Below are 22,256 nucleotides of genomic sequence, written 5' to 3'. Positions count from 1 at the left end.
CATTATAACGGCCATTTTTTTGAGACAAAACGAATGATCAAGAGATAATTATCCAATAATGACTATAATCATTAGCTGCAGCCCTACGTTCAATCTCAACTTTTAACAAACGTTATGATTTGTAGGAAATAGTTTTGATTTGGCGTGTAATTTAGTTTCTTTAAAAACTTATTCCAAACTTGAACTGCTGAGGTTTTTCTTTCTTTCAACCTTTATTTAAGATTCTTGGAGAATCACTGAGGTCACTTCAAACAGTTACAGGCAGGTAGTTGATGGTTGTTAATAAGGTTCCTATGAGAGTTTTCAGTTTTAGTCGGTGAGTTTGCTGCACTGACACTGAAACAGTCCGTCTATCATCCAGTCACCAGCTTTAAAACACAGAAATGTAAAAGTTCCCTTCTGGATGAACAAATCTCCACACAAGTTATTATTTTTATTGTTATTTCTTGTTTATAAATATATATTATTGGCTTTATATCTTACTTTTACAGTTTGCTTTGTGAACTGTTTCTGTCTGTTGGCCAAATAAATCTGATCATTATTTAATGTTTATATTTATTTTTCTTCCACATTATTTGAGTCTTTACTTTGATTGGTTGTTGTTGCTCTGGTGAGATTATTCACTGAAATACCTTATTGTGGGCTTTCATGTATTATGTGAAAAACAACTCAAATAAAAACTGTTTACGTCAGTAAATATTAAATAATATAAATACATAAATATTCTGACAGATACAGAAATGCAACGCGCTTCTTCAACATGCTTTTATGTTGAAGAATCAACACGCTGTTTCCTGTTTAATCTGCCTCTCAGTGAGGATTTTAACAGAAATAATCTGGACCCTCCCACAATAATCTCTCTCCTCCTCCAAAAAAAAGAGATCATTTTAAATCCGTTTTTTTAAATATATTTTTAAAAAATCACTTCATTTAAAACAACATTTATTGACTTTTTTCCAGCTGGAGGCATCAGATTAGCACATAAAACAATAAACAACAACAATAAGCGATAAACAACAACATCCAACACTATCAACAGCTTCTGCCATATTAAATTGATCCATAAAAATATTGATTAGTGGAGCTTTAATGATTATTTCAATATGTTTATACGCGACAGCTGTTTTCACTTTTAAGACTTGATCATATTCTGTGAGCTTTTACACACAGTAGTCTTAATAAAATCTTGATGTTGGATTTAAATATATATTTAATATATAATTCCTCTATTATTAAAACTTTATTGTTACTTTTATGTGAGAGAAGAATCAAGAAAATGCTCAAATAATCAAAATGTTTACTCAAAGTGATACTTGTGATTAAATATAAGTGCAAAAAAACAACAAAGAATCTGCTGCTTTGTACAATATAAAACATCACCTATATAAAATAATGTCGGCTGAAGATGCTCAGAGTGCAAAATGTGTCATAAAAAATGGTCTTAACATACATTTCTAATATAATTCAGGCCTTTCAGCTTTGTGACAAGTTATTTTCAGATAATCCAAAATGTTTTTATATTGTTTATTTAGCTCAAGAAGCAGGAGGAAATATTAAATCCCAAAAAACAAACAAAACAAACAGTTTCATTGGAGAGTGACGATGTGTTTCCTGGTATTAAAAGGAAAACCTGTAATTTCCACCTTTAATCCTCAAAAGTGACAATTTTATTATTTATTAATTAAAACATTCAAACGTCAATTAATCAAACCCAGAATGCTGCTTTTTACAGCTTCACATCACTTTTAAATATGTGTGTATATATATATATATATATGTATTTGGCCTGAAAAATGTTTGGAAAGTTTTGGCTCCTCAGCAGAATTCAAGCTTCTTGTGTGCAGTTAAATCTGGAGCAGGCTGCAGACACCTGACTGAGATATGAACTGACGTTGCTCCTCCTGTCCTCCGTCAGCTCCGTGAGGTCCTCTGGTACAACCGGAGGACGCCCCGGCGGTGCAGCGCCTCCCACAGCCGGCTCTCCATCTGCAGGTCGTGGTTGGCGTAGAACCTCAGAGGTTTCCTCGCAGAGTCGAAGTAATGATCGGAGAACGCTGCGTAGTTCCTGGTGATGAAGCCGTACGCAGAAACCTGCAGGAGAGACACAACGTCCATCAGACACGGCTGGATTAACAGCGGGGCCCCCTGGACCTCCAGGAGCCCCAAAGGCCCCAGCTGCCATCCTGTCCTTAATTTGAACAGATTTTAATCCAGATACTATTTAACTATTAATGGTATAAAAGTGGATGTTACAATATTTTTTGATACAATTGTCAATGTTTAGGTTGGGTTGGTTAAGTTTAGGACTGAAACTAACGGCCGATTATTTTCTCAATCAATCATTTTGTCTATAAAATGTCAGAAAATAGTAAAAAACGCTCTTTATAATTTCTCAGTTAAAAATCCAAACATATTCAGTTTACTGTCATATAATTATAATAATAATATTAATTTGTTATAATATATGAGAAAAGCTTCACATCACCAAAACTGAAAAGTTGCGATCAGCAAATTCTTGGCATCTTTGCTTTAAAAAAATTACTAAAATTTATCAATCTATTATCAAAATAGTTGCATTGAATGAATGAATTTATGAATTTTCTGTTAATCAACTGATTGATTAATCAACTAATCGTTGCAACTTTAGTTAAGTACAATATTTCCTGAAATGTAGTGGAGTGGAAGTTAACATGTTTTTTTTTTTCTTCCCAAAAACAAATAATTTAAAAAATATTTGTATGAAACAAATATTCGTAAAAAAAAAAACCAAAAAAACCAAACAAAAAACACTATTTGTGCTTTGCCGAATAATGTATTTGTATTCGGGCACACCCCTAGTACAAGTACCTCAAAACTGTACTCGAGTACAGCACTTAGTTACTTTCCACCGCTGTCATTCCTACATTAAAACTGTAGCCTTAATATTAATATGTGTATGTTACATGTTATTAAGAATTCTGCGTCTCTCATGTTAACACACAAACTCAGAATCAGTTAATAACCAACTTCCTGATATTCAGTCACCAGGATCACCAACATCAGGCTCAGAGAAGCAGGTGAAACCAGGTGTGTGTGTGCTGACCTGGTCACAGGTGTGCACGGCGGTCAGCAGCATCAGGGCTCCGGTGCTCGGCATGTACAGGTGACGACTCCTGATGTCGGTCAGCAGAGGAGACGACAGGAAACTGAGAAATAACCCCAAAATAATTAAGTTACAAACATGACTCTTCATTTCTGTAAACAGACTCATGAATGAAAATATCACCTGTGAGTCACGTAGGAAATAAAACCTGGGTGAAGAATCTTGAAGCTTTCAGCTGATTTGTGGCCGAAATACTTCCAGGGCCTGTTGGACGAGACACAGAACCTTCATAAGTAACATCAACCTTTACTTCTACTGTTACTGCAAGACTGAGAGGAGCCGAAACAAGAGAAAAAACTACCAAACTTATTTCACAAAGAAAGCTGCTGAGTCTTTAAGCCTTGTGCTGCCATCTGCAGGCCAAACACGGTGTTACAGCACAGACAGAGAGTGAAAGAAATCCTTTTCACTGTGATGTTTGTTGGTTTTATTTATTTTTTCTTATTTGTTTTTATGATTTTTATGAGTGGACATAGTGTGTTTTTTTCCTTGAGTGTAAATACATACATACTGTGCACACACTGGTTGATTAATTGATGATTATCCTTAAAATAAATTGATTTCAAGTGTAGGCACAGAGGAAAGAATGTTTGTTGGTTTTTCTTCTTTTTTGAGTTGTTTTTCTTTCTCTCTGTTTTTAAAGGAGGGATTCACAATTTTCCAACTCTGTCTTCAAAACAACAGTCAGTTTTTCTTGCTGTAATCATTCCTCCTGTTCATACTGACCATTAGAAGATCCCTTCATAATGACCTTACAATGGAAGTGATGGAGGACAAAATCCACAGTCCAAAAGTTTATCTGAAGCTAATATGAAGCTTCAGCGTCCAAATGAGTCAAATCAAGTAGATATCTTTCAACGTTACAGTCTTTTTAGTGCCAAAGTTCCTCTTTTTGTTACTATACTTCCACCGCAGCTCAACGGGGAAACACTGTCCGAGGAAACACAAAGAGAGAATTTGATGCTAAAAAGACTGTAAATGTGTCAGATATCCACTTGATATGACTAACTCAGACTGCTGAAGCTGAATATAAGCTTCACAGAGACTTTTAAATGACTGTGTGGACACACTGTGGATTTTGGCCTCCATCACTTCCATTGAAAGCACATTTGAAGGATCTTTTAATATCCAGTGTGAACAGGAGGAATGATTACATCGAGGAAAACCTCTTTCACTGTTCATATGGACACCTGACTGTCACTCAATACTGTCATTTAGGTTCCCCTTAACGACTGAATCAGAAGCTAACTTAGCATGCAGACTACAATTGCTTAATTTCTTGTGTTGACGATGTTAACTATTGACTCAAAATGCAATAAAAGGAAATGTGAGAGCGACTCACAGCAGGGAAGAAGTAACAGTGGATCTGTCAGCTCCCTGCATAGATCATGGTCATTAAAATCCTGTTTCCTTGTTCTTTGACAAGACTGCAGCTCTCACCTGTCCCCCCTGTCTTTGCCGGAGCGGACAGTCCGATCCTGAATGGCAGCTGCCATCATCACGTAGTCTCTGAGGTCTGATGGGATGAAGATGTATTTAATGTCCTGGAGAAGAAGAAGACACAGACAGAGAGAAATAAACTCACAGCAGGAGAATAAAGTCTTTCTGAGGTTTGTCGCTCTGGTTGTTTCTCACCGGCCTCTGAGGGACTCTGGTGAAGCCATCTCTGAGGTACCAGCTCAGAGCGTTCTTCATGGTGTTTGTGGTGAATCCATAGAAGGAAATCTTCGTCCCCACGTCTTCCTCAAAGCCTCTGATCACCGCTCCGTTAACCCTGAGGACCAGGAGGTGAAGGAAAAGTAGGAAATCAAGGTCATGTCAGTTGATTGCAGACGGCTCAGCATTACATGTGATTAAAAGATGATTTAAAAACAGCAAAAACTGCAACGATTAGTCGATTAATCAATTAGTTGACAGAGAGACAATTAAGCAGCAACTATTTTGATAATCAATTAATCATTTTAGTTATTTTTCAAACAAAAATGCATCAAATATTTGACAGTTTGAGGTTTACAGCTTTTCTTGGTCTTACTTCATAGTAAATTGAATATTTTGGGGTTTGAACTGTAGTTCTTATATCACCAGATGCTCTAGGATATTGTGACAGGCATGTTTCACTCTTTTCTGATGTTAGATTAATAGATTAGATTAATAGATGATCAATAATAATAAATAATAATTCATTTCAACCATAAAGACAGAGAAGGAGTGCTGTTTGAACGTCTGGAGGCTCCAGGTGTGTTCAGTCTCACCTGAAGACGAAGTCATGACTGTCGATGTTCTTCCCCTGCCGGGAGCCTCGGAGGATGCCGCCGTTTCCCACCACAGCGCAGCGGACACACCTGCCAGGTGAGCCTCGATCAAAGAGACGAGAGCTGTGTAGGAGGGTGAGCGTGGAGTTGACCACTGAGGAACAGAGAATATATACATATAAATGTGAGTTTATCTTTCATCTACAATCCAAACAGTCTCTTAGTGATAAAATCTGCACTTATTTCCTGCAGGTGTTGCATATAACAAACTTTTTAATACAATTTTGGTGTAAAAGTTTTGGACAAGTTATGAAAAGAAGCTCTGTAAGAAAACACAGATTTTAAATTCTTTTGAACCATAAATACAGTTTAACAGGGTCACACCACTGAAATAACAAACAAACAAACAAACAAACAAACAGAAGAAGTCCAGGGCCCTGTTCTTTATACGTGGATAACTGAGTTATCCAGATTAGAATAATAACTATTTCACATGAGTCTGGATTTTTTGGTCCATCGAAACTGGTTTAAAATTAATCTGGAACTGTTGTCATAGCAACAAGTCCTTAAACCCAAACCTGCTATAGTGCAGTTTATTGACAGTCAGCTGATCATGACCAAGACGTTTTAGTCTGAACCCCAAACATGAACAAACTCCTGTTCAGACACTAATGTCTCACTTTCTCAGATCTACAATGAAAGAATGTTGATATAATTGTTGTCAGGATGTGAACCAGAGTCCTGCATCTTGTACGCCACCCCATCCACCCCGACCTCTCCCTCCCACTGCAGAGCCATATATAAATAAATATATAAACGTGGCTTCATTCATTCAAAAAAATGTTGACCTGTGACCATCATCCAGGCAGAGATGACATCTGTCAACATCACTGAGAAGACAATTTTATTTCACAAATAAAACCTTTTGTTTTTTGAGTGAACTCACCCTTTAATGCAAATAAAAAGTTCATGTTTGGCTAAAATCTATTGTAGTAATCTGTGACATTTTGCTGATGTCTTTATTTTAAAACCAAACACAGATGGAAAATCTTTAAAGTGCTCAGAAAAAAATGGAAATTTGAACATCTGTAGTTAAAGACAAATTCTTCTGCTCATGAAGATCATGATATACAATCAAAAGCTGCAGAACAGCTACTAAATGGACCTGCACAATGTATTTTAGTGTCTCTTTAATAACAGATCTCATTGAGAACACCTACTGAAATAAAGGTTATACAATATCTAAGTTGTCTCCTTGAGGTCAGGAGGAGTGTTTACCGTCAACAGGAAGTCCCTTCCAGCCGTACGGCGGCGCCCGCTTCTTCAGTTCTTCTCTGGCCGGTTTGGAGAAGCTCCTCTTCCGCTGAAGCACTGGCACCGAGAAGCTGAACCTGCTGCTGAGGAGAAGATCGTTCCTCACTGCCTTCCTCAGAGAACACGGAGCTTCTGTCTGAAGAAACAAGAGGTTCACACATGACTCTGTTGATGTGATTTGAGTGAACTGAGCCTTTAATTGTGTCTGGGCACTAAAGTAATGATGAAAAATAAAATTACTTCTTGTCAATTCTATGCAGATAACTCACTGGTTTTTCTTCTTCTTCAGTATCTGTGAGGAGCCTCCAGTCCACCTGATCCTCATCTAGAGTCTCGATGCTGCCCCATGCTGTCTGCTTACTGACATCACAGAACACATCCAACATGACCAAACGCTGACAGTCAGCATTGTTCATTTTTTCAGATGTTACTATGGTATACTGAAGTATAATTACAAGCATTTAATAAGCGTCAAAGGCTTTTATTGACAATTACATTAAGTTTATGCTAAGAGTCAATGTTTGTAGTGTTGACTGGCATGCTGTCAATTAACTTCTAGGCCACAACCTGACTAATGGCAGCCCATTCTTACATAATCAATGCTTGGAGTTTGTCAGAACTTGTGGGTTTTTGTTTGTTGCTTGAGGATCGACCACAAGTTCTCAATGGGATTAAGGTCTGGGGAGTTTCCTGGCCATGGACCCAAAATTTCGATGTTTTGTTCCCCGAACCACTTAGTTATCACTTTTGCCTTATGGCAAGGTGCTCCATCATGCTGGAAAAGGTATTGTTCATCACCAAACTGTTCTTGGATTGTTGGGAGAAGTTGCTCTCTGAGGATGTTTTGGTACCATTCTTTATTCATGGCTGTGTTCTTAGGCAAAATTGTGAGTGAGCCCCCTCTCTTGGCTGAGAAGCAACCCCACGCATGAATGGTCTCAGGATGCTTTACTGTTGGCATGACACAGGACTGATGGTAGCGCTCACCTTTTCTTCTCCGGACAAGCTTTTTTCCGGATGCCCCAATGACTTTACCCCAGTCCTCAGCAGTCCAATCCCTGTACCTTTTGCAGAATATCAGTCTGTCCCTCATGTTTTTCCTGGAGAGAAGTGGCTTCTTTGCTGCCCTTCTTGACACCGGGCCATCCTCCAAAAGTCTTCACCTCACTGTGCGTGCAGATGTACTCACACCTGCCTGCTGCCATTCCTGAGCAAGCTCTGCACTGGTGGTGCCCTGATCCTGCGGCTGAATCAACTTTAGGAGATGGTCTTGGCGCTTGCTGGACTTTCTTGGGTGCCCTGAGGCCTTCTTCACAACAGTTGAACCTCTCTCCTTGACGTTCTTGATGATCTGATAAATGGTCCTTGCCTGTGAAGCCATTTTTGTGCAAAGCAATGATGACTGCATGTGTTTCTTTGAAAGAAAATTAATATTTGTGTCATTCTCAAAACTTTTGGCCATGGCTATACGGTAAAACTTTGAAGCTCAAAATCATTAATATTATAGGGAGTCTTTTGTTTCCTGTGTTTGTTGTTTTGTCTTCCACATACCTGTCTGGGGTTGGGTGTTTGCACAGTGTCCACAGTTAACCATCAATATGTAACTCCAGTGACACATTGTTAATCTCCTCAGTTGAATCATTAAACAGAACAGCAGCAGGAATCTGTCCAATCAAGCAACACGTGGCTCCACTCTGCAGTCTGGTTAAACTGTTGAGCTGTGACTGAAGGTTACGTTTTTAAGGGCATCCAGGTGGTCTAACATACCACAACATCCAGTTAAAGTCTGGCTGGGGACCTTTACATGTTGCCCCCCCCTCATTTCCCGTCTTCTCTCAACCGTTTGCTATCAAAGACACTTTGGTTCAGACTGAAATATCTCGTTTACTATCAGATGGATTGTTATGAAATCTGATTCATAAGTTAACTATTACTATACTGAGATTAGAGTCTGTTCCTCCCAAGAACAACAGAACAATGGGCCTTGTGCAACAAGCACTTGTACGAACAGATTCAAATGAAATTTACAAGTTCAGAGCTGCCTTACGTGTCATGAATAGATCATCTCTGCCTTTACTCACAAGGGGGAAACACTTGTTTGACTCACAATTATAATGTCCTGATATGAAATAATTTGGAGTTTAAAGATCCCCTTCAGACATGTTTTAAGATGTATAAAATACTCTAATTTGAATAATAATTTGTGTCTGATATAGTTTTTCCACAAAAAAAGTTGAATTATCTTCTAATCATCTGTTCCTTCTCCTTCATTAAAAATCCAGAATCAAAAAATATGCAAATATATTTAATCTCATAAGTTTTCCTGCTGGACACAAGACGTCTCCTTCTATCTGTTTCTTGTTCTTATGAATGTTTGAATGATGAAGAGCTTACAGCTCAAATTGTTGCATGAATAAATTTCAGGATTTCAAAGTTTTATTGTGATTCCAACAAGTTGTACATGTAAAGGAATGAAATTAACATTACCTGGTCCCGGTGCACAAAAAAACACATGTTAAATTGCACAAAGTATAAAATACTTATATGTATAATAAAATACTGAAAATATCAGATAATAATAATAAATATAATAATAATATATGAATATGTACTATAAATCATTTTGAAAAAGTATAAATCTTAAAAAACGATACTAAAGTATGAAAATACCAAGTAAGAAGGCTGAGTGTACCTGGTTGAGTTTGCAGTCTGCTTTTTTGTTTGCATGTGCACATTATTCACCTTTGAAATGAATAAAACACTTCACCAAACATGTAGCCGAAAATTTGATCGTTTGATAGTTTGGAGGACTTGTTGTTTGCTTCATGAGCGAATACCTGCAAAACTAAAGACATCCCCATCAGCCTCAGCTGTTCTTTGTGTTTAGTATTAATTAGCAAATGTTAGCATGTTAGCACATTAAAATAAGATGGTGAACATTGTAAACATCAACATGTTAGCAAAGAGTTAATAAGTTTAAAATCTGTGAAGAACATTCCAGCTTCTCAAATGTGTGATTTATCTTTCTTTAAAAAAATAAATAATAAAATAAAAAAAATCAGTTTTACAAGGAGAAATAGGTAAATAACTTTCCTTGCCCTGGGTCTTGCCTGTCAGACTTGAGAGGAAGACTGCAGGTGCTGCTCAGGGCACAGTTAACATCCTGCTAAATATTTAGAATTTGTAGGAGCTGAGTTATGATACACCAAATATTAAAGATATAATGACTTTAGGGTCAGTGTATTAAAAATATAGTAATTTACACAGAATTTCTGCTTTTTTATTATTAAATTACCATTTTTTGAAAAGCATATGACACATTTCAGTTGTTTTCTAGGTTTATAGTAATATTTAAAATGCCAGGTTTTTAAGATTTAGATATTATATATGTTATATATATCATACACACACACACACGCATATATATATATATATATATATATATATATATATATATATTAAAAACCTCTTGACTGTTGTGTGAGATGTGATCAGGTTGTCTCTTTGTATTAGTGGTTGTAACTCAGCCGTAAACAGTCTGAATAACTGAGCAGGTGATATGATCGCTCACCTACCTGAAGCTCAGCTCGCAGTATTGTCCCCATAGGAAGGTACAAATAAAGATAAAGAGAGTCCCCAGCAGGAGGAACACACACTTCATGGAGGACACTCTCATTATTCCCTTTAGGAGCTTTTAAAATCGCTGACATGGACTTCTTCTTCCTTCATTGTCTTCCTGTCAGGTGGGTTCAGGTGAGACTCTGCAGCTCATTTCCATTTCAATCAGTGGAATGAAAGAAGGTGAAAAAAGCTTTCCTGCATTCACAAGAGAAAGAAAATAAACCTGTTTGACAGGAACACCCGCAGACGTTTATTTTCTTTTTGTGTATTATATTACACGGCCAAACACACCTGCTGTGATGTCACTGATAAGAATGTGACCAGTAGCAGCTACGTTTGAGGTCACTGAGGTCGTGTCCTTCTGGACTTGTTTCCTATAATTTTAGTAACCTGAGGTATGTAATAACATTTATTATTGAACAGTTAATGACATTACAGTATACATCCTGAAAAAACATAATAATCACAAAAACTGCAAAATAACAAGATATGTAAACAACAACAAAAGCAATATAACAATAATAATAATAATAATAATAATAATAATAATAATAATAATAATAATAACTATCATTATTATTATTATTATTATTATTAGTAGTAGTAGTAGTAGTAGTAGTAGTATTAGTAGTAGTAGTAGGCTAATATTATCACTGTAACAATAAAAAACAAATTATTGTTATACAACTATTATTATTACTATTATTGTCATGAACTGAACTTAGGTCAAGTGAGGAATAAATACAAGTAATTTCTGATCAATATTTTACACATCTTTATCATTATTATTATTAAAACAGACAACTGTCAAAAATAAAAGATTTATCTGCTGATTCCTGTATTATTAAACCCAAAATAACTGATCACCTTTTAGGTTAACAATTATTAAATATATAAAACATTCAGTATTTCTCCACCAGACACACGATGGAACAATTAACTGAATAAAACATGAAAAATCCAAATGATTTAAAGATTTCAGAGACGTTATGCTTTAATTTGACCACAAGATGGCGCCAAATTGGCAAAAAAAGGTGATAACAGATGAAATAGATGGCAGCAATTATCATGCAAGATGAATTTTAATTGTAATGACTTTGATCTTGGACTAATGATTCAAAGGGTTTAAATTTGACCCAGTTTGGGTCGATACAGCACCAACACAATACTGGTTTAATGTTGTTTTGAGACAGTTTTAGTTACTTTTACCCAAACTAAAGCTTGTTATAATCTACTCTTTTTACTGACATGTCACACTTTTATTATTATTATATTTGATTGTTAATAACTTGTGCATCTTTTGAATGTCATATGCAAATAATTTTGTACAAGAAATAAGACGTGACAGATTTTAGTTAGTTTGTTGTGTGTAACTGATTCCCAATGTTGTGTTGGTGCTACTGTATTTTGACCCAAAATGGGTAGAAATTTAACCCAGTGATTTTTAGTGTTTACCAATTACTTTCCCAATTAATCAATTCTTCATGTGGCTCATAAAACTGAGTCCATGTTACTTCTCAAAATACCTTGTTTTGTCTAAAACTCAAGGATAATATTTTTATTATCATAAAACAGTGTGAAAACCTGAATATATTCACATTATATTCCACAGTACATTCATCAATATATTCATCGTTTGCTCTAATGATGATTCAATTAACAGAATCATGGTCAATTAATGTTATGACAATCAACTAATTGACTAATTGCAAAACTCATGACATTCCCATCAGCCTCTGCTGTGTTTCGTACTAATTAGCAAATGTTAGCATGCTAAACTAAGACGCTGAATATGGTAAATATTACCTTCTAACATGAGCATTTTAGCAGCAATAATACTTACTGTGTAATTTACAGATTTATTATATTTGGTGGAAGAAAACACAAACTCTCATTTTCTTCTTTCTTTTAAAGCTGCAGTTAAAATGTAAATGAACAGCATCACAACCTGTTTTGTTTTTGTAAATATATTTATTGTCATTAAAAAAAAGTAATTACACAACTTATTTGAAATAAAACTTATAATAAATAAACAAAATTTCAGTTTGCCTACATAAAAATCACACCAAAGCAGTCATTAAACAGCAGCTACCAGAGAACATGTGATCCAAAATAAAATAAACTGTTAGAAAACACTATGCTACCCAGAATGCAGTGCTATACAACACAGCTCTATACAAACTGTTATCCTTCAAGAGGTTTTCCTAAAATGATTCTCAAAAACAGAAAATATGTCAGAGTACATTTAGAGAATAACATTTAGAATATATATATATATATATATATATATATATATATATATATATATATATATATATTTAAAAAGATCCTAATATTTCAAGAACAAAGTTGTAATATTTTGGTGGAAAAAAAATCATAAAACTTCGAAAAATGTTGCTTTACTTCAAGGATAAAGTCGGAACACTTTTAGAGTATAAGTTCTAAAATTTCAACTAAAAAGTAACTAATAATTTGAGTCGTAATATTTCTAAAATAAATTTGTAACATTTCAAGAAAAAAGTAATATTTCGAGAACAAAGTCATAATATTGCAAGTTTAGTCATAATATTTTGAGAAAAGCCCTGCAACATTTAGAAAATAAAGTTGTTATATTTATAGAGAGTTGTATTATTTTGAGAATGAAGTTGAAATATTTTAGGGAAAAAAGTGGTAATATTTTGAAAACAAAATCATAAAAGTGCAACTTTTCCATAAACAAGTTTAAATGTTTTGTGAGCAAAGTGGTAATATTTTGAAGATCAAGTTTTTATATTTTTTAAAAAGTTGTAATACTGCGAGTGTAAAGTTGGAATATTTTGAGAGTAAAATTTCATAATATTGAGGAAAAAAAGGAACATTTTCCCTTAATTCTAAAATTTTACATCAATTTTACATTTACTTTAAATCTCATTGGCCCTGATACTGTCTGATACTGTAAAAACCATTAAGTCCACATGTGTGAAAAGAGTTGATGTTATTTCTTATTTCAGCTCATATAAACTTTGCATCATGTTGTGTTTACTGCGTCTGTAAAAGCAAACTTCACTTCATCACTTACAGGACGAATCAGCTGTAAAACAGAATCCATGTTGTTCCAGTGATTTTTAAATATGAAGTAGAATCAGAGAAAGAAGACCTGAACAGTTCGAGATAATGATGTTGAGTCAGTTTTCTTTACGGTGTGAAAATGTAACATCAGAGTGAAGATTGTACATGAAATCTGGAGACAACTGAGCTCTTTTTTTGTTTGTTTTTGTTGATCTGAGAGAAGAAAGAAATCCAGAGAACCAGAAGGCACAAAGATAAATCTAATCAAACCATCTCACATCAGTTTGTAATCAACATTATATTAGTAGAATCTTGATAAAAACATTGATGTTCATAATTTAGCAATTTTTTGACTGAAATGCTGTCATGTTGATTTACAACTCTGACACATCATCAGCTTTTAAGTTGATATGTTGAACATGTTAACAAACAGTTGCTTATTTCCACATCCAGCAGTTATGGAGCAACATTATCATTCATGTGGAGTCGTGTTTCTGTCCACCTGGTGAATGTAAGTCCAATATTCACTCTCTTTTAGCTCTGTTTTTACTCTCTACCAACTCCTGAGGGAAATATCTGGCTCTTTAGCTGCTAAATGCTCCACTATGTTCACCAGCTAGTCTACAGCTAACTGTGTCTGTTTGTCGTTTTGTGCTGAGCAGGTAGTGTAGTGACTTTTTAAAACTTTTTCTCTGAATATAGCTGCCTAATGTGGCCCAAAACGACGCTATGAGAGCGCTGAGAGTGAAACCAAAACAGTAAAATTGCAGCCAGACAGATAAACAATGAGCTGAAACTTGAGAAAAATTAAAGCAATTAAACTCAAGGAATTTCCAAAAAGTTCCTTAATAAGTCCACCAAAAGTAAAAGTGGGAAAAATATAACTGAAGCGTTGCTAAAAGACTCCAAACTGACTCACAAAGTTTGGTGAAAAGTTTGTAGGTGGTGGTGGGTATCGCTGTTTTAGGATTCATCTGCAGAGTTTTATGAAAATAAAAACTTTGGTCCAAAAGTTCAACAGTTTGGGACACGACTCAGGCTGCAGCTAACGATTATTCTCATGATCAATTTTCGTTTGCAATGTTTTTTTCTACCTTGCTGATGAGCTGATGACGGCTCGTCGCACATGCCCATAAACAGCCGTCCGTTCTGTTGCCTCGGTTGCTAAGGTGGTTGCTAAGGTGGTTGCTAAGGTGGTTACTAAGGTGTTTCCATGTTGTCAACTCTCATATTTCAGATCTGATTCAGCTCCAGGAAGCTTCCTGACGCTGAATATGTGAAGAATATGTGTTCTTTAACTGTATTTTCATGTATAAGCTCAGTATGTGTGGAGATACATCTTTTGTGATGCTGAACCAAAGATAAATTCTTTAAGGTCCTTAAAATCATCACTCGACTTCTTGACTGATCATCTGTGAATGTTCAGTTCAAGGTCAAACTTTAGACAACTTTTCACTTGTGTATAAAAATGAGTCAATAACATAACTGTCAGTGAAGGTAGACGAGCACAGACTAGACAGGAAGTGATGTCAGGATATTGGCCCTCTGGAGTCGGTTAGAAAAAGCAGCGAGCTGTGATCTAAAGTCACTCCAGCAGGACAGAAAATAAAACCATTTAAACTAGAACAAGTTGCAGCTTTAAAGTGTACATTTACATTCAAGTTTTGCGAGTCTGTGTTGCCGTGGTAACTGTCTCAGAGGTGTCTCAAAGGGAGTAGAGCTTCAGCTGCTCCTCCATGTCGCCCTCCGTCACCTCCCCGAGCGCCTCCTGGTTCTCCCTCAGCAGCAGGAAGATGGCCGCTAGCTGCTCCTGTTGCACCCTGGGAAGTCAACACACACACACACACACACACACTTTCATGACCTCCTCTGCTGCTGACATGTAGAAACGCAGCGTGTGACATGATACGTGGATGTGCTCTGAACACGGCGTCAGAAATAACCTCAGACAGCTGCGTTCTGTCAGAAACTCGTGTGTTACGTCACATGACTCTGACAGAACATCAGCTTCCTAATCATCATTATTTGCAGAAACTCAAGACATTGATGTAAGTTGAACCTTTTGTGAGGAGCTCAGAGAAACACTGGAACATTTATTTTAGTCTTTTGCTGCACACAAAACAACTGTGGAGTAAACTGTCATGTTTTATTGCTGATCATATCCACCTTCACTTACAGAACTACAGTGGATTCCCTGAATATGACAAGAATATCTGGTCTCAGTTTTATTTAATTCATTTGTTTGTTATTTTATTGTTATTTTAAGCAAAAAGCCAAACTTTTCAGGGCTGACTGTTTATATCAAACAATATTTATTCTATATCTGAGTGTTCAAACAAAAAAGCTGTTAAAACTTATAACTCCTGTAAGCTTTACAAGATATTTATTTAACAATTTCTTTTTCATTTTATTACTTCCTTCAGTACCGCTGGAGTCTCTGTAGACACCAGTTATAAACACAAGGTGATGTTTACCGTCTCAAACAACAGGTCCTGGATCAGGTGACACAGTAATCAATGTCTTCTTCTTCTTTCTGCTGCGGACACTTGAAATCAACCTTTTTCACATTTTAGACATGTTATTATCCGTACTTAACCCTTTCATGCATAGCGGTCACTACAGCAGACAGCTATTCAAAAACTGTTTTCTTATATATGCATGGGGTTTTAATGATATAGTTGCACATCAGCCAACACAGTGGATTCTAGTGTGTCATCCCATATACTGCCATCCATTGGCCAGCCTTTGTAAGTGCAACAAATTTCTCAAAACCAAGATGGCCGCCTGCCAGCTGGAAATGCTCAGCAGCTCAGGAACATCTTGCCAATCCTTCTATAGTAATAAACCCCTGCAGGTGAATAAAATTTTGTAACGTCAAGTAACAACTAGGGAGTAATACAATTGTTAAAATTTCCAAGTATTGATTTTATGTTGGGAGAAAATGACAATTAATCATCTGTCCACTAAGTTGGACAAACTCCTTGAAAAAATGCATGTTCATGCCTAAAGAGGAATAAAAACACTGACTGAGGTTATCATAATTCATGCATGACAGGGTTAATAACATGAATCATAACAGCGATGTTCCTGCTGGCGATGCAACAATACAACTTCTTCAGTCCTGTTACCGATATCTGAGCTTCGGGTATCAGCTGATACCGATTATTGATTAGATACCAGTGTTTAATTAATAAACTATATGCCTGACTGTGTGGAAGAGGCTGGGGTCATTCTTTTATGTGTGAGGTTCAATCAGGCTTGACTAAAACATTGCTTTTCTAACTTTGGAAAGCAAAATGTAACAAATAAATACATAGATATAAATGTACTGAATTGTTATTTATTAAGTCAGAATGATATCTGATCAGCATCGATGTATCTCTAGTTCCTGCTGTGAAAAGTCAGAATATCTGTTGTGAGAAAGGTCAACAGTCTGTGAAAGGAATTTAAACAGTGTGTATTACTTTTAGCCTGATTTTAGTATTATTATCTGTCTTTTACATTTTATCTGTTACCTGGTTTTGTTTACAACCTTTTATGCTGATTTTTTGGCTGGATCTAGTTTGTAAAAGAGTGGATAAAACATCTCAGGTCACTTACTTCAACCCCATCGCCGGACAGACAGAGCCTTGATATTATTGCGAGTGTTTTTTTTTTTTTTTGCAAAATGCATTAAATTCTGTTTTTGTCCTGCAGAAGTTTCATGTTAAAAGCTGTGTTTGTGTGTGCTGCAGATCAGAAAACAGGGAGGCTTCTTACTGAAATATATTATAATATATATTATAGATATATATTTATAAAACAATAATAGAGTTCTCTGCAGTTAAAGTCATTTTTGAGAATTCACCCTGCAGACTAAAAATGTTGCATGATGACCCTGTTCATGCAATAACATCATTTATTCCAATTTATACTCTCTTAAACTTGAAATATATATTAAATATTCACTTTCTCATGCTTGTATCTGGTTTCTCAGAACTTATAAATATATTTATAGTTGAAGAAATTCACCCTAAAAGGACCAGTGTGTGGGATTTAGTGGCATCTAGTGGCGAGGATGTAGATTGCAGCCAACTGAATACCCCCCCATCATCTTCTCCTAAACCACTTTTTTAACTTATTAATTACTGTATTTGTTCATTTTTCTTTCATTTCTATTTAATCTGGTTATTTATTCATTCCTCATCCATCTTGAGTCTTAAAGTTTCAAACTATGTGTTGCTGTTTTTCTACATGGTCACTTGACGGCGCTGTTGCCTTGTTTGAGAATTACTCTTGAATTGTGCAATAAAGTTTGGAGGAAAAAGATGATTAGATGCTGAGCTGTATTACAGGCATTACATTTACTTGAAGAAAAAGAAAAAACAAAAACAATATGAAGACAAAAAAACGAGGATGAAACAAATCCCAGATTTAACAAACGTCACTTTTAATAATCCAGAATTTATAAAAGCCTCCAAAACTCTCAACTCTGGAACAAATAAAATTAACATACGTACGGTTTCACACATTTATTGCATGTCAAACATTTAAACCAAACTCAGAAGAACTCAAACCCCAAAACAGGACTGAAAACCGAAGCCTGTCATCACTGGAAGACGAGTGGATTCACTTCTGTGGGTTTTAAATTAGCTTTAGCAGACACAAAGGCTGATAGTTTGATGTTAGGTTGCTGTTTTAAGTGTTTGAGACTTGCAGGCTACATTTAACACAACGCTGAACTTCATTTGGGTTTAGATCACAGTTTAATAAATGTCACACAATCCTTCTTTTCTGTTAACGCAGCTCACTTCCTTTTCTACACCTGAAGTTTCTCCCTTTGCTTCAAAACACTTCAAAAAAACAGACTGTAAAAAACACAGATTCCTGAAGGCACTTTGGTGTAAAGACGTTTGCTATATTCACAAGCAGCTGTGGCCTGAAAGCTCTGTCACCCCCTCCCACAAACTAAAATATATGAAATGATGTAAAAATTAAATTTCCTTCATGAACCAAACTGAGCCGATCTTTATCACAGGTGGATTAACTCCTCAGTGTTCATCGTCTTTAAACGTCAGCTGTAAGAAAATCAAAGAGGATAAAAGAAGCTGAGGGGTGTGAAGTGTGACGTGGATCATTCAGGTGCTCTGAAAGAAAAGAGAAGAAGAGAAAAAACAGTCAGCTTTCTTAGAACAGAGAATGAACAGTTGTTTTTATTTGATTTAAGTACAACAACACAACTGTAACTGTACTGCAGAGCAGAGTGAGTGATGTTAGTTGGTTCAGAGTCTTTGCAGGGTTTTAATTAACATTTTTAAAACCACACAAAATCTAATTTAAAGGACAGATTCATTGTAATCATTCCTCCTGTTCATACTGACCATTAGAAGATCCCTTCATAATGACCTTACAATGGAAATCCACAGTCCTCCTTCTGTGCAAAAATGTATTTTGTAATGTATTGTAAATGTATAGATATCTTTCAACGTTACAGTCTTTTTAGTGCCAAAGTTCCTCTTTTTGTTACTATACTTCCACCTGCAGCTCAACAGGGAAACACTGTCCGAGGAAACACAAAGAGGGAATTTGATGCTAAAAAGACTGTAAATGTGTCAGATATCCACTTGATATGACTAACTCAGACTGCTGAAGCTGAATAGAAGCTTCACACAGACTTTTAAATGACTGTGTGGACACACTGTGGATTTTGGCCTCCATCACTTCCATTGAAAGCACATTTGAAGGATCTTTTAATCTCCAGTATGAACAGGAGGAATGATTACAGCGAGGAAAACCTCTTTCACTGGAAAAGTTGTGAACTCGTCCTTTAACACCTGACAGCTGATCATCACTGACTGTTTAACTTAACAAACCTCCTGAAAACAAACTTGCTGGTGTTTTCCTTTAAGAAAGGATCAGGTCTGAGTGACAGCACTCACCGTAGGCTGTGATGTTAGCGGGCAGCATGCAGGGTTAGCAGGTGAGCAGCACAGCTGGACAGAAGGTGACAGATGTGATGAAAGACTGGAATCAATAAAAACACCGACAGAACCGAACGCTCGGCCCTCAGTGACAGAAAACCTCCACCAGAACAAAGCAGCAGCAGACGGAGGCTGAACTATGTGGAAGTGTGGCTTTATTTTACATCTCTCTCACTTTTATACCAATTTCCTGGAAATTTTCTGAGTAATTCTACAATTACAAAACAGTGCAATTTGGTACAAATTATAGGAAAAACAGAAAAAAAGAGTTGGTTTAGTTGGAAGATTGTACAATTTTCTTACTAGAGATCATTTGTTTGTTTATAAAGCAAAATCAATAATATATAAATCTGAAAAAAAAATTAGACTCTTAATTTTTTAACTGACAGAAAATACGTAGTTTTCAGTGTGTAGTTCAAACCTCGGGTCTATTTTAGACTCACAATTTAAGCACGAAAAAAACCCCGAAACACTTTACAATATAATGTAATCCAGCTTCATCAGACACTTTTCAGCATTATAACTTTATAAATAATGTTTAGATTTTTCTCTCTGTTAAGTACGTTTACTACGTAGCAAAGACAAAACTGCTGCATACTTTTATATAAGCAGGTATAATTACAAACTAAATGAACTAAATTGATAATAGTAAACATGAACTTCATCAGAAACTTCAAAAATGTATTTCTTGTAGGACTTTTGTATTTTGTATTTTTGTAATTCTACATCACCACCCACATAAAGAATGTATTTTCTTATTATTGACTAATTTTCTTATTATTGACTGATTCATTTCCTTCCTTATTTTGACCAGTGAGTGTTTTGACTCGCTGGCAGCAGCGCTGAGAAGGAGAAAGTCTTCTTTGTGTTTCCTATAAAAAGCCTGCTGGAAGGTCCCTATAGGATCTTTTGTATTTCCTGTATGGACATCTTCTCCTCTCTAAGCACACATGACCCACATTAGGCGGCGTCTCCGGCCTCTTTTGTCTCTTCTTGAATGTATACTGGTTTCTAACTGGGAGGCTTCAGCTCTGGGATTGAGCTAACAGGACGGAGGACACGGCGGTTTGGTGACGGAGGTGAATAATAAGAGGACGAGCACCATCTGTACGACACAGATGCACCATGTGACCCCGGACTGAACAACCAAACAGGGATCCAGTTAAAACCATGAATGGATCCATGTGGGATGATTTAAGGAGGGGGGGGTGTGTGTGTGGGGGGTGGGGGGGGGGTGTCAGTGCGGGCGTTATCAGCAGGGACAGACTGATTATTATTTATTTATCAACATTTATCAACAGATATTAAACTTACAATGAGGTATGAAGGTTTACCAGCCAATGATCCTCATAAAAATACAAATATTTCTTATTTTTTTGTTTTATAAAACTGGATGGACGTCTGTGTTGATCTGAACATCAACAACATTGTTCAGTAATAATGATAGACTGGTTCTCCTCCTGTCATTTAAATCCCTTCCAGAGCTCCGTTCTTGTATTTTTAAGTGGATCTCTGAGTTTTTTCCTTCTTCTACAAAAAAGTTTTTACTAATCTGACAGATGGAAACATGCTAACAGCAACACGTCGGCCTGTCTGAACCAATATGACAGAAACATCAGATAGCTGCTGCTGTTCTCTTTCAGACACATTTTACACCTGATTTGTTCACATTTAGTCAAACAGTCTCCGTTAAAAGTCCTGCGAATCAGCTGTTAGCAGCTCCTCCTACAGACACTGATCACTGTGATACTTCAACATGTTCAGGTTCTGCAGCCTCTTCTCTCTCTGGTTTTCTAAGTGGATTTATGGAGGTTTATTCTTGATGGACATCAGAGATAATGATATCCTCAGGAAGGAGGAGGATGCCTTTTGACTCTTCTTCACTTAACGCAGTATCTTTGCTACACTTTCAACTCTCCGGCGCCCCCCTCGGGGAGGCTTTTAACCTGCTGAATGTCCATCTACAGCAGAGCAGCGGGGTTAAAAGTTCACTCCCTACCTCCCTCTGTGATGTTTATTCTGACTGAATGTGGTTTACGTGTCTTATTTCAGGGAGGAGGATCTCTTTATGCAGTTTCTGTTATCAGATTAGAGGCTTGTAGTTTCTAAGCCAAACGGTTGAACTATTTAAAAACTCTGAGCTGTGAGTTGTCTTTCTGCCAACATCTGAGCTACTGATAAAGAACTTCATCACAGTTTAATAGAAGATTATCTGTAAAGTTTCGGCTCACTGAGCCTTGACCTCCAGACTCTTCTTCACCTGACAGGTGTTACAAAACTAAAATCAAATATCTGCTATATGCTTCAATTCCAAGTGTTTCATTTCCTCCAAAACAAATTTGACAATGAAAATGACTTGAATAAAATTATTCACAGACGGTGACAGTTATGTGAAAATTTAACACGTATATTAACATTGTAAATAAATAATAAGTCTATCCGTACTGACAGGTGAGGAGTCGGGTTGATTCAGGAAGAGGACTGAAGGACTGGGGGGTGGGGGGGTGGGGGGGGGGTTATTCAATATAAACAGCACCTTACCATCTCCCTCCTAACACACTGTGTGTGTGTGTGAGAGTGTGCTGAGGTTGATTATAGAGAAGTAAAATCGGATGTAAGCTCTATCCTGAAAAGATAAAGGTGGAGGCGATGAGAGACGAAACACGCAGACAGATCCATGACTTCCACAAACATTATTTGTCAGAACACAACGTTCACATCTCTGGAATCAGGAGACGGAAGGACGAATTGAAGTTTTCAGGGTAGATGTAGAGTCCTGAGACTCAGCTGAAGCTAGTTAGCAGCAAGATGTCGCCCTTCTCCACTGACAGAAAGTAACTACATACATTTACTCAGGTAAAATTTTGAGGTATTTGTACTTTACTTGAGTATTTCCATGTGATGCTACTTTCTACATTT

The 22,256-nt window shown here is 36.3% G+C and overlaps 2 protein-coding genes across 8 annotated transcripts in view; both read right to left on the bottom strand.

Moving 5' to 3' along the window:
• Positions 1-925: 925 nt before the first annotated feature.
• st6galnac2 (ST6 (alpha-N-acetyl-neuraminyl-2,3-beta-galactosyl-1,3)-N-acetylgalactosaminide alpha-2,6-sialyltransferase 2) lies at positions 926-10,580 on the bottom strand. Its single transcript, XM_067570788.1, has 9 exons — positions 10,284-10,580; positions 6,978-7,068; positions 6,673-6,844; positions 5,395-5,548; positions 4,778-4,916; positions 4,583-4,686; positions 3,266-3,346; positions 3,083-3,185; positions 926-2,091 (listed from the first exon to the last, which is right to left on the bottom strand). The coding sequence occupies exons 1-9, from the start codon at positions 10,382-10,384 to the stop codon at positions 1,912-1,914; spliced, it is 1,125 nt and encodes a 374-aa protein (XP_067426889.1). The 5' UTR covers positions 10,385-10,580; the 3' UTR covers positions 926-1,911.
• A 1,700-nt stretch (positions 10,581-12,280) lies between these two features.
• The window catches only part of si:ch73-366l1.5 (FILIA-N KH-like domain-containing protein), a 33,689-nt gene continuing 23,713 nt past the window's right edge, over positions 12,281-22,256 (bottom strand). For 2 of the 7 annotated variants that reach the window (XR_010932168.1, XR_010932167.1), the window contains exons 4-5: positions 21,879-21,963; positions 17,785-18,503 (exon numbers count right to left, since the gene is read on the bottom strand). Coding sequence is in view for 5 of the 7 variants with exons in the window: in XM_067616412.1 (XP_067472513.1) it covers positions 15,083-15,197 (115 nt within the window). In the remaining 2 variants the exon portion in view is untranslated. Of the gene's footprint in view, positions 15,198-17,784; positions 18,504-19,295; positions 19,350-21,878; positions 21,964-22,256 lie in introns of those variants that run through there. The other 5 variants (XM_067616412.1, XM_067616413.1, XM_067616416.1 and 2 more) reach the window with 3 other exon arrangements.

Source organism: Thunnus thynnus, chromosome 17 (genome assembly GCF_963924715.1).
Source record: "Thunnus thynnus chromosome 17, fThuThy2.1, whole genome shotgun sequence".
Classification (NCBI taxonomy): Eukaryota; Metazoa; Chordata; class Actinopteri; order Scombriformes; family Scombridae; genus Thunnus; species Thunnus thynnus.
Note: the sequence above shows the minus strand (reverse complement) of the source record. Positions and strands in the feature narration are given on the sequence as shown.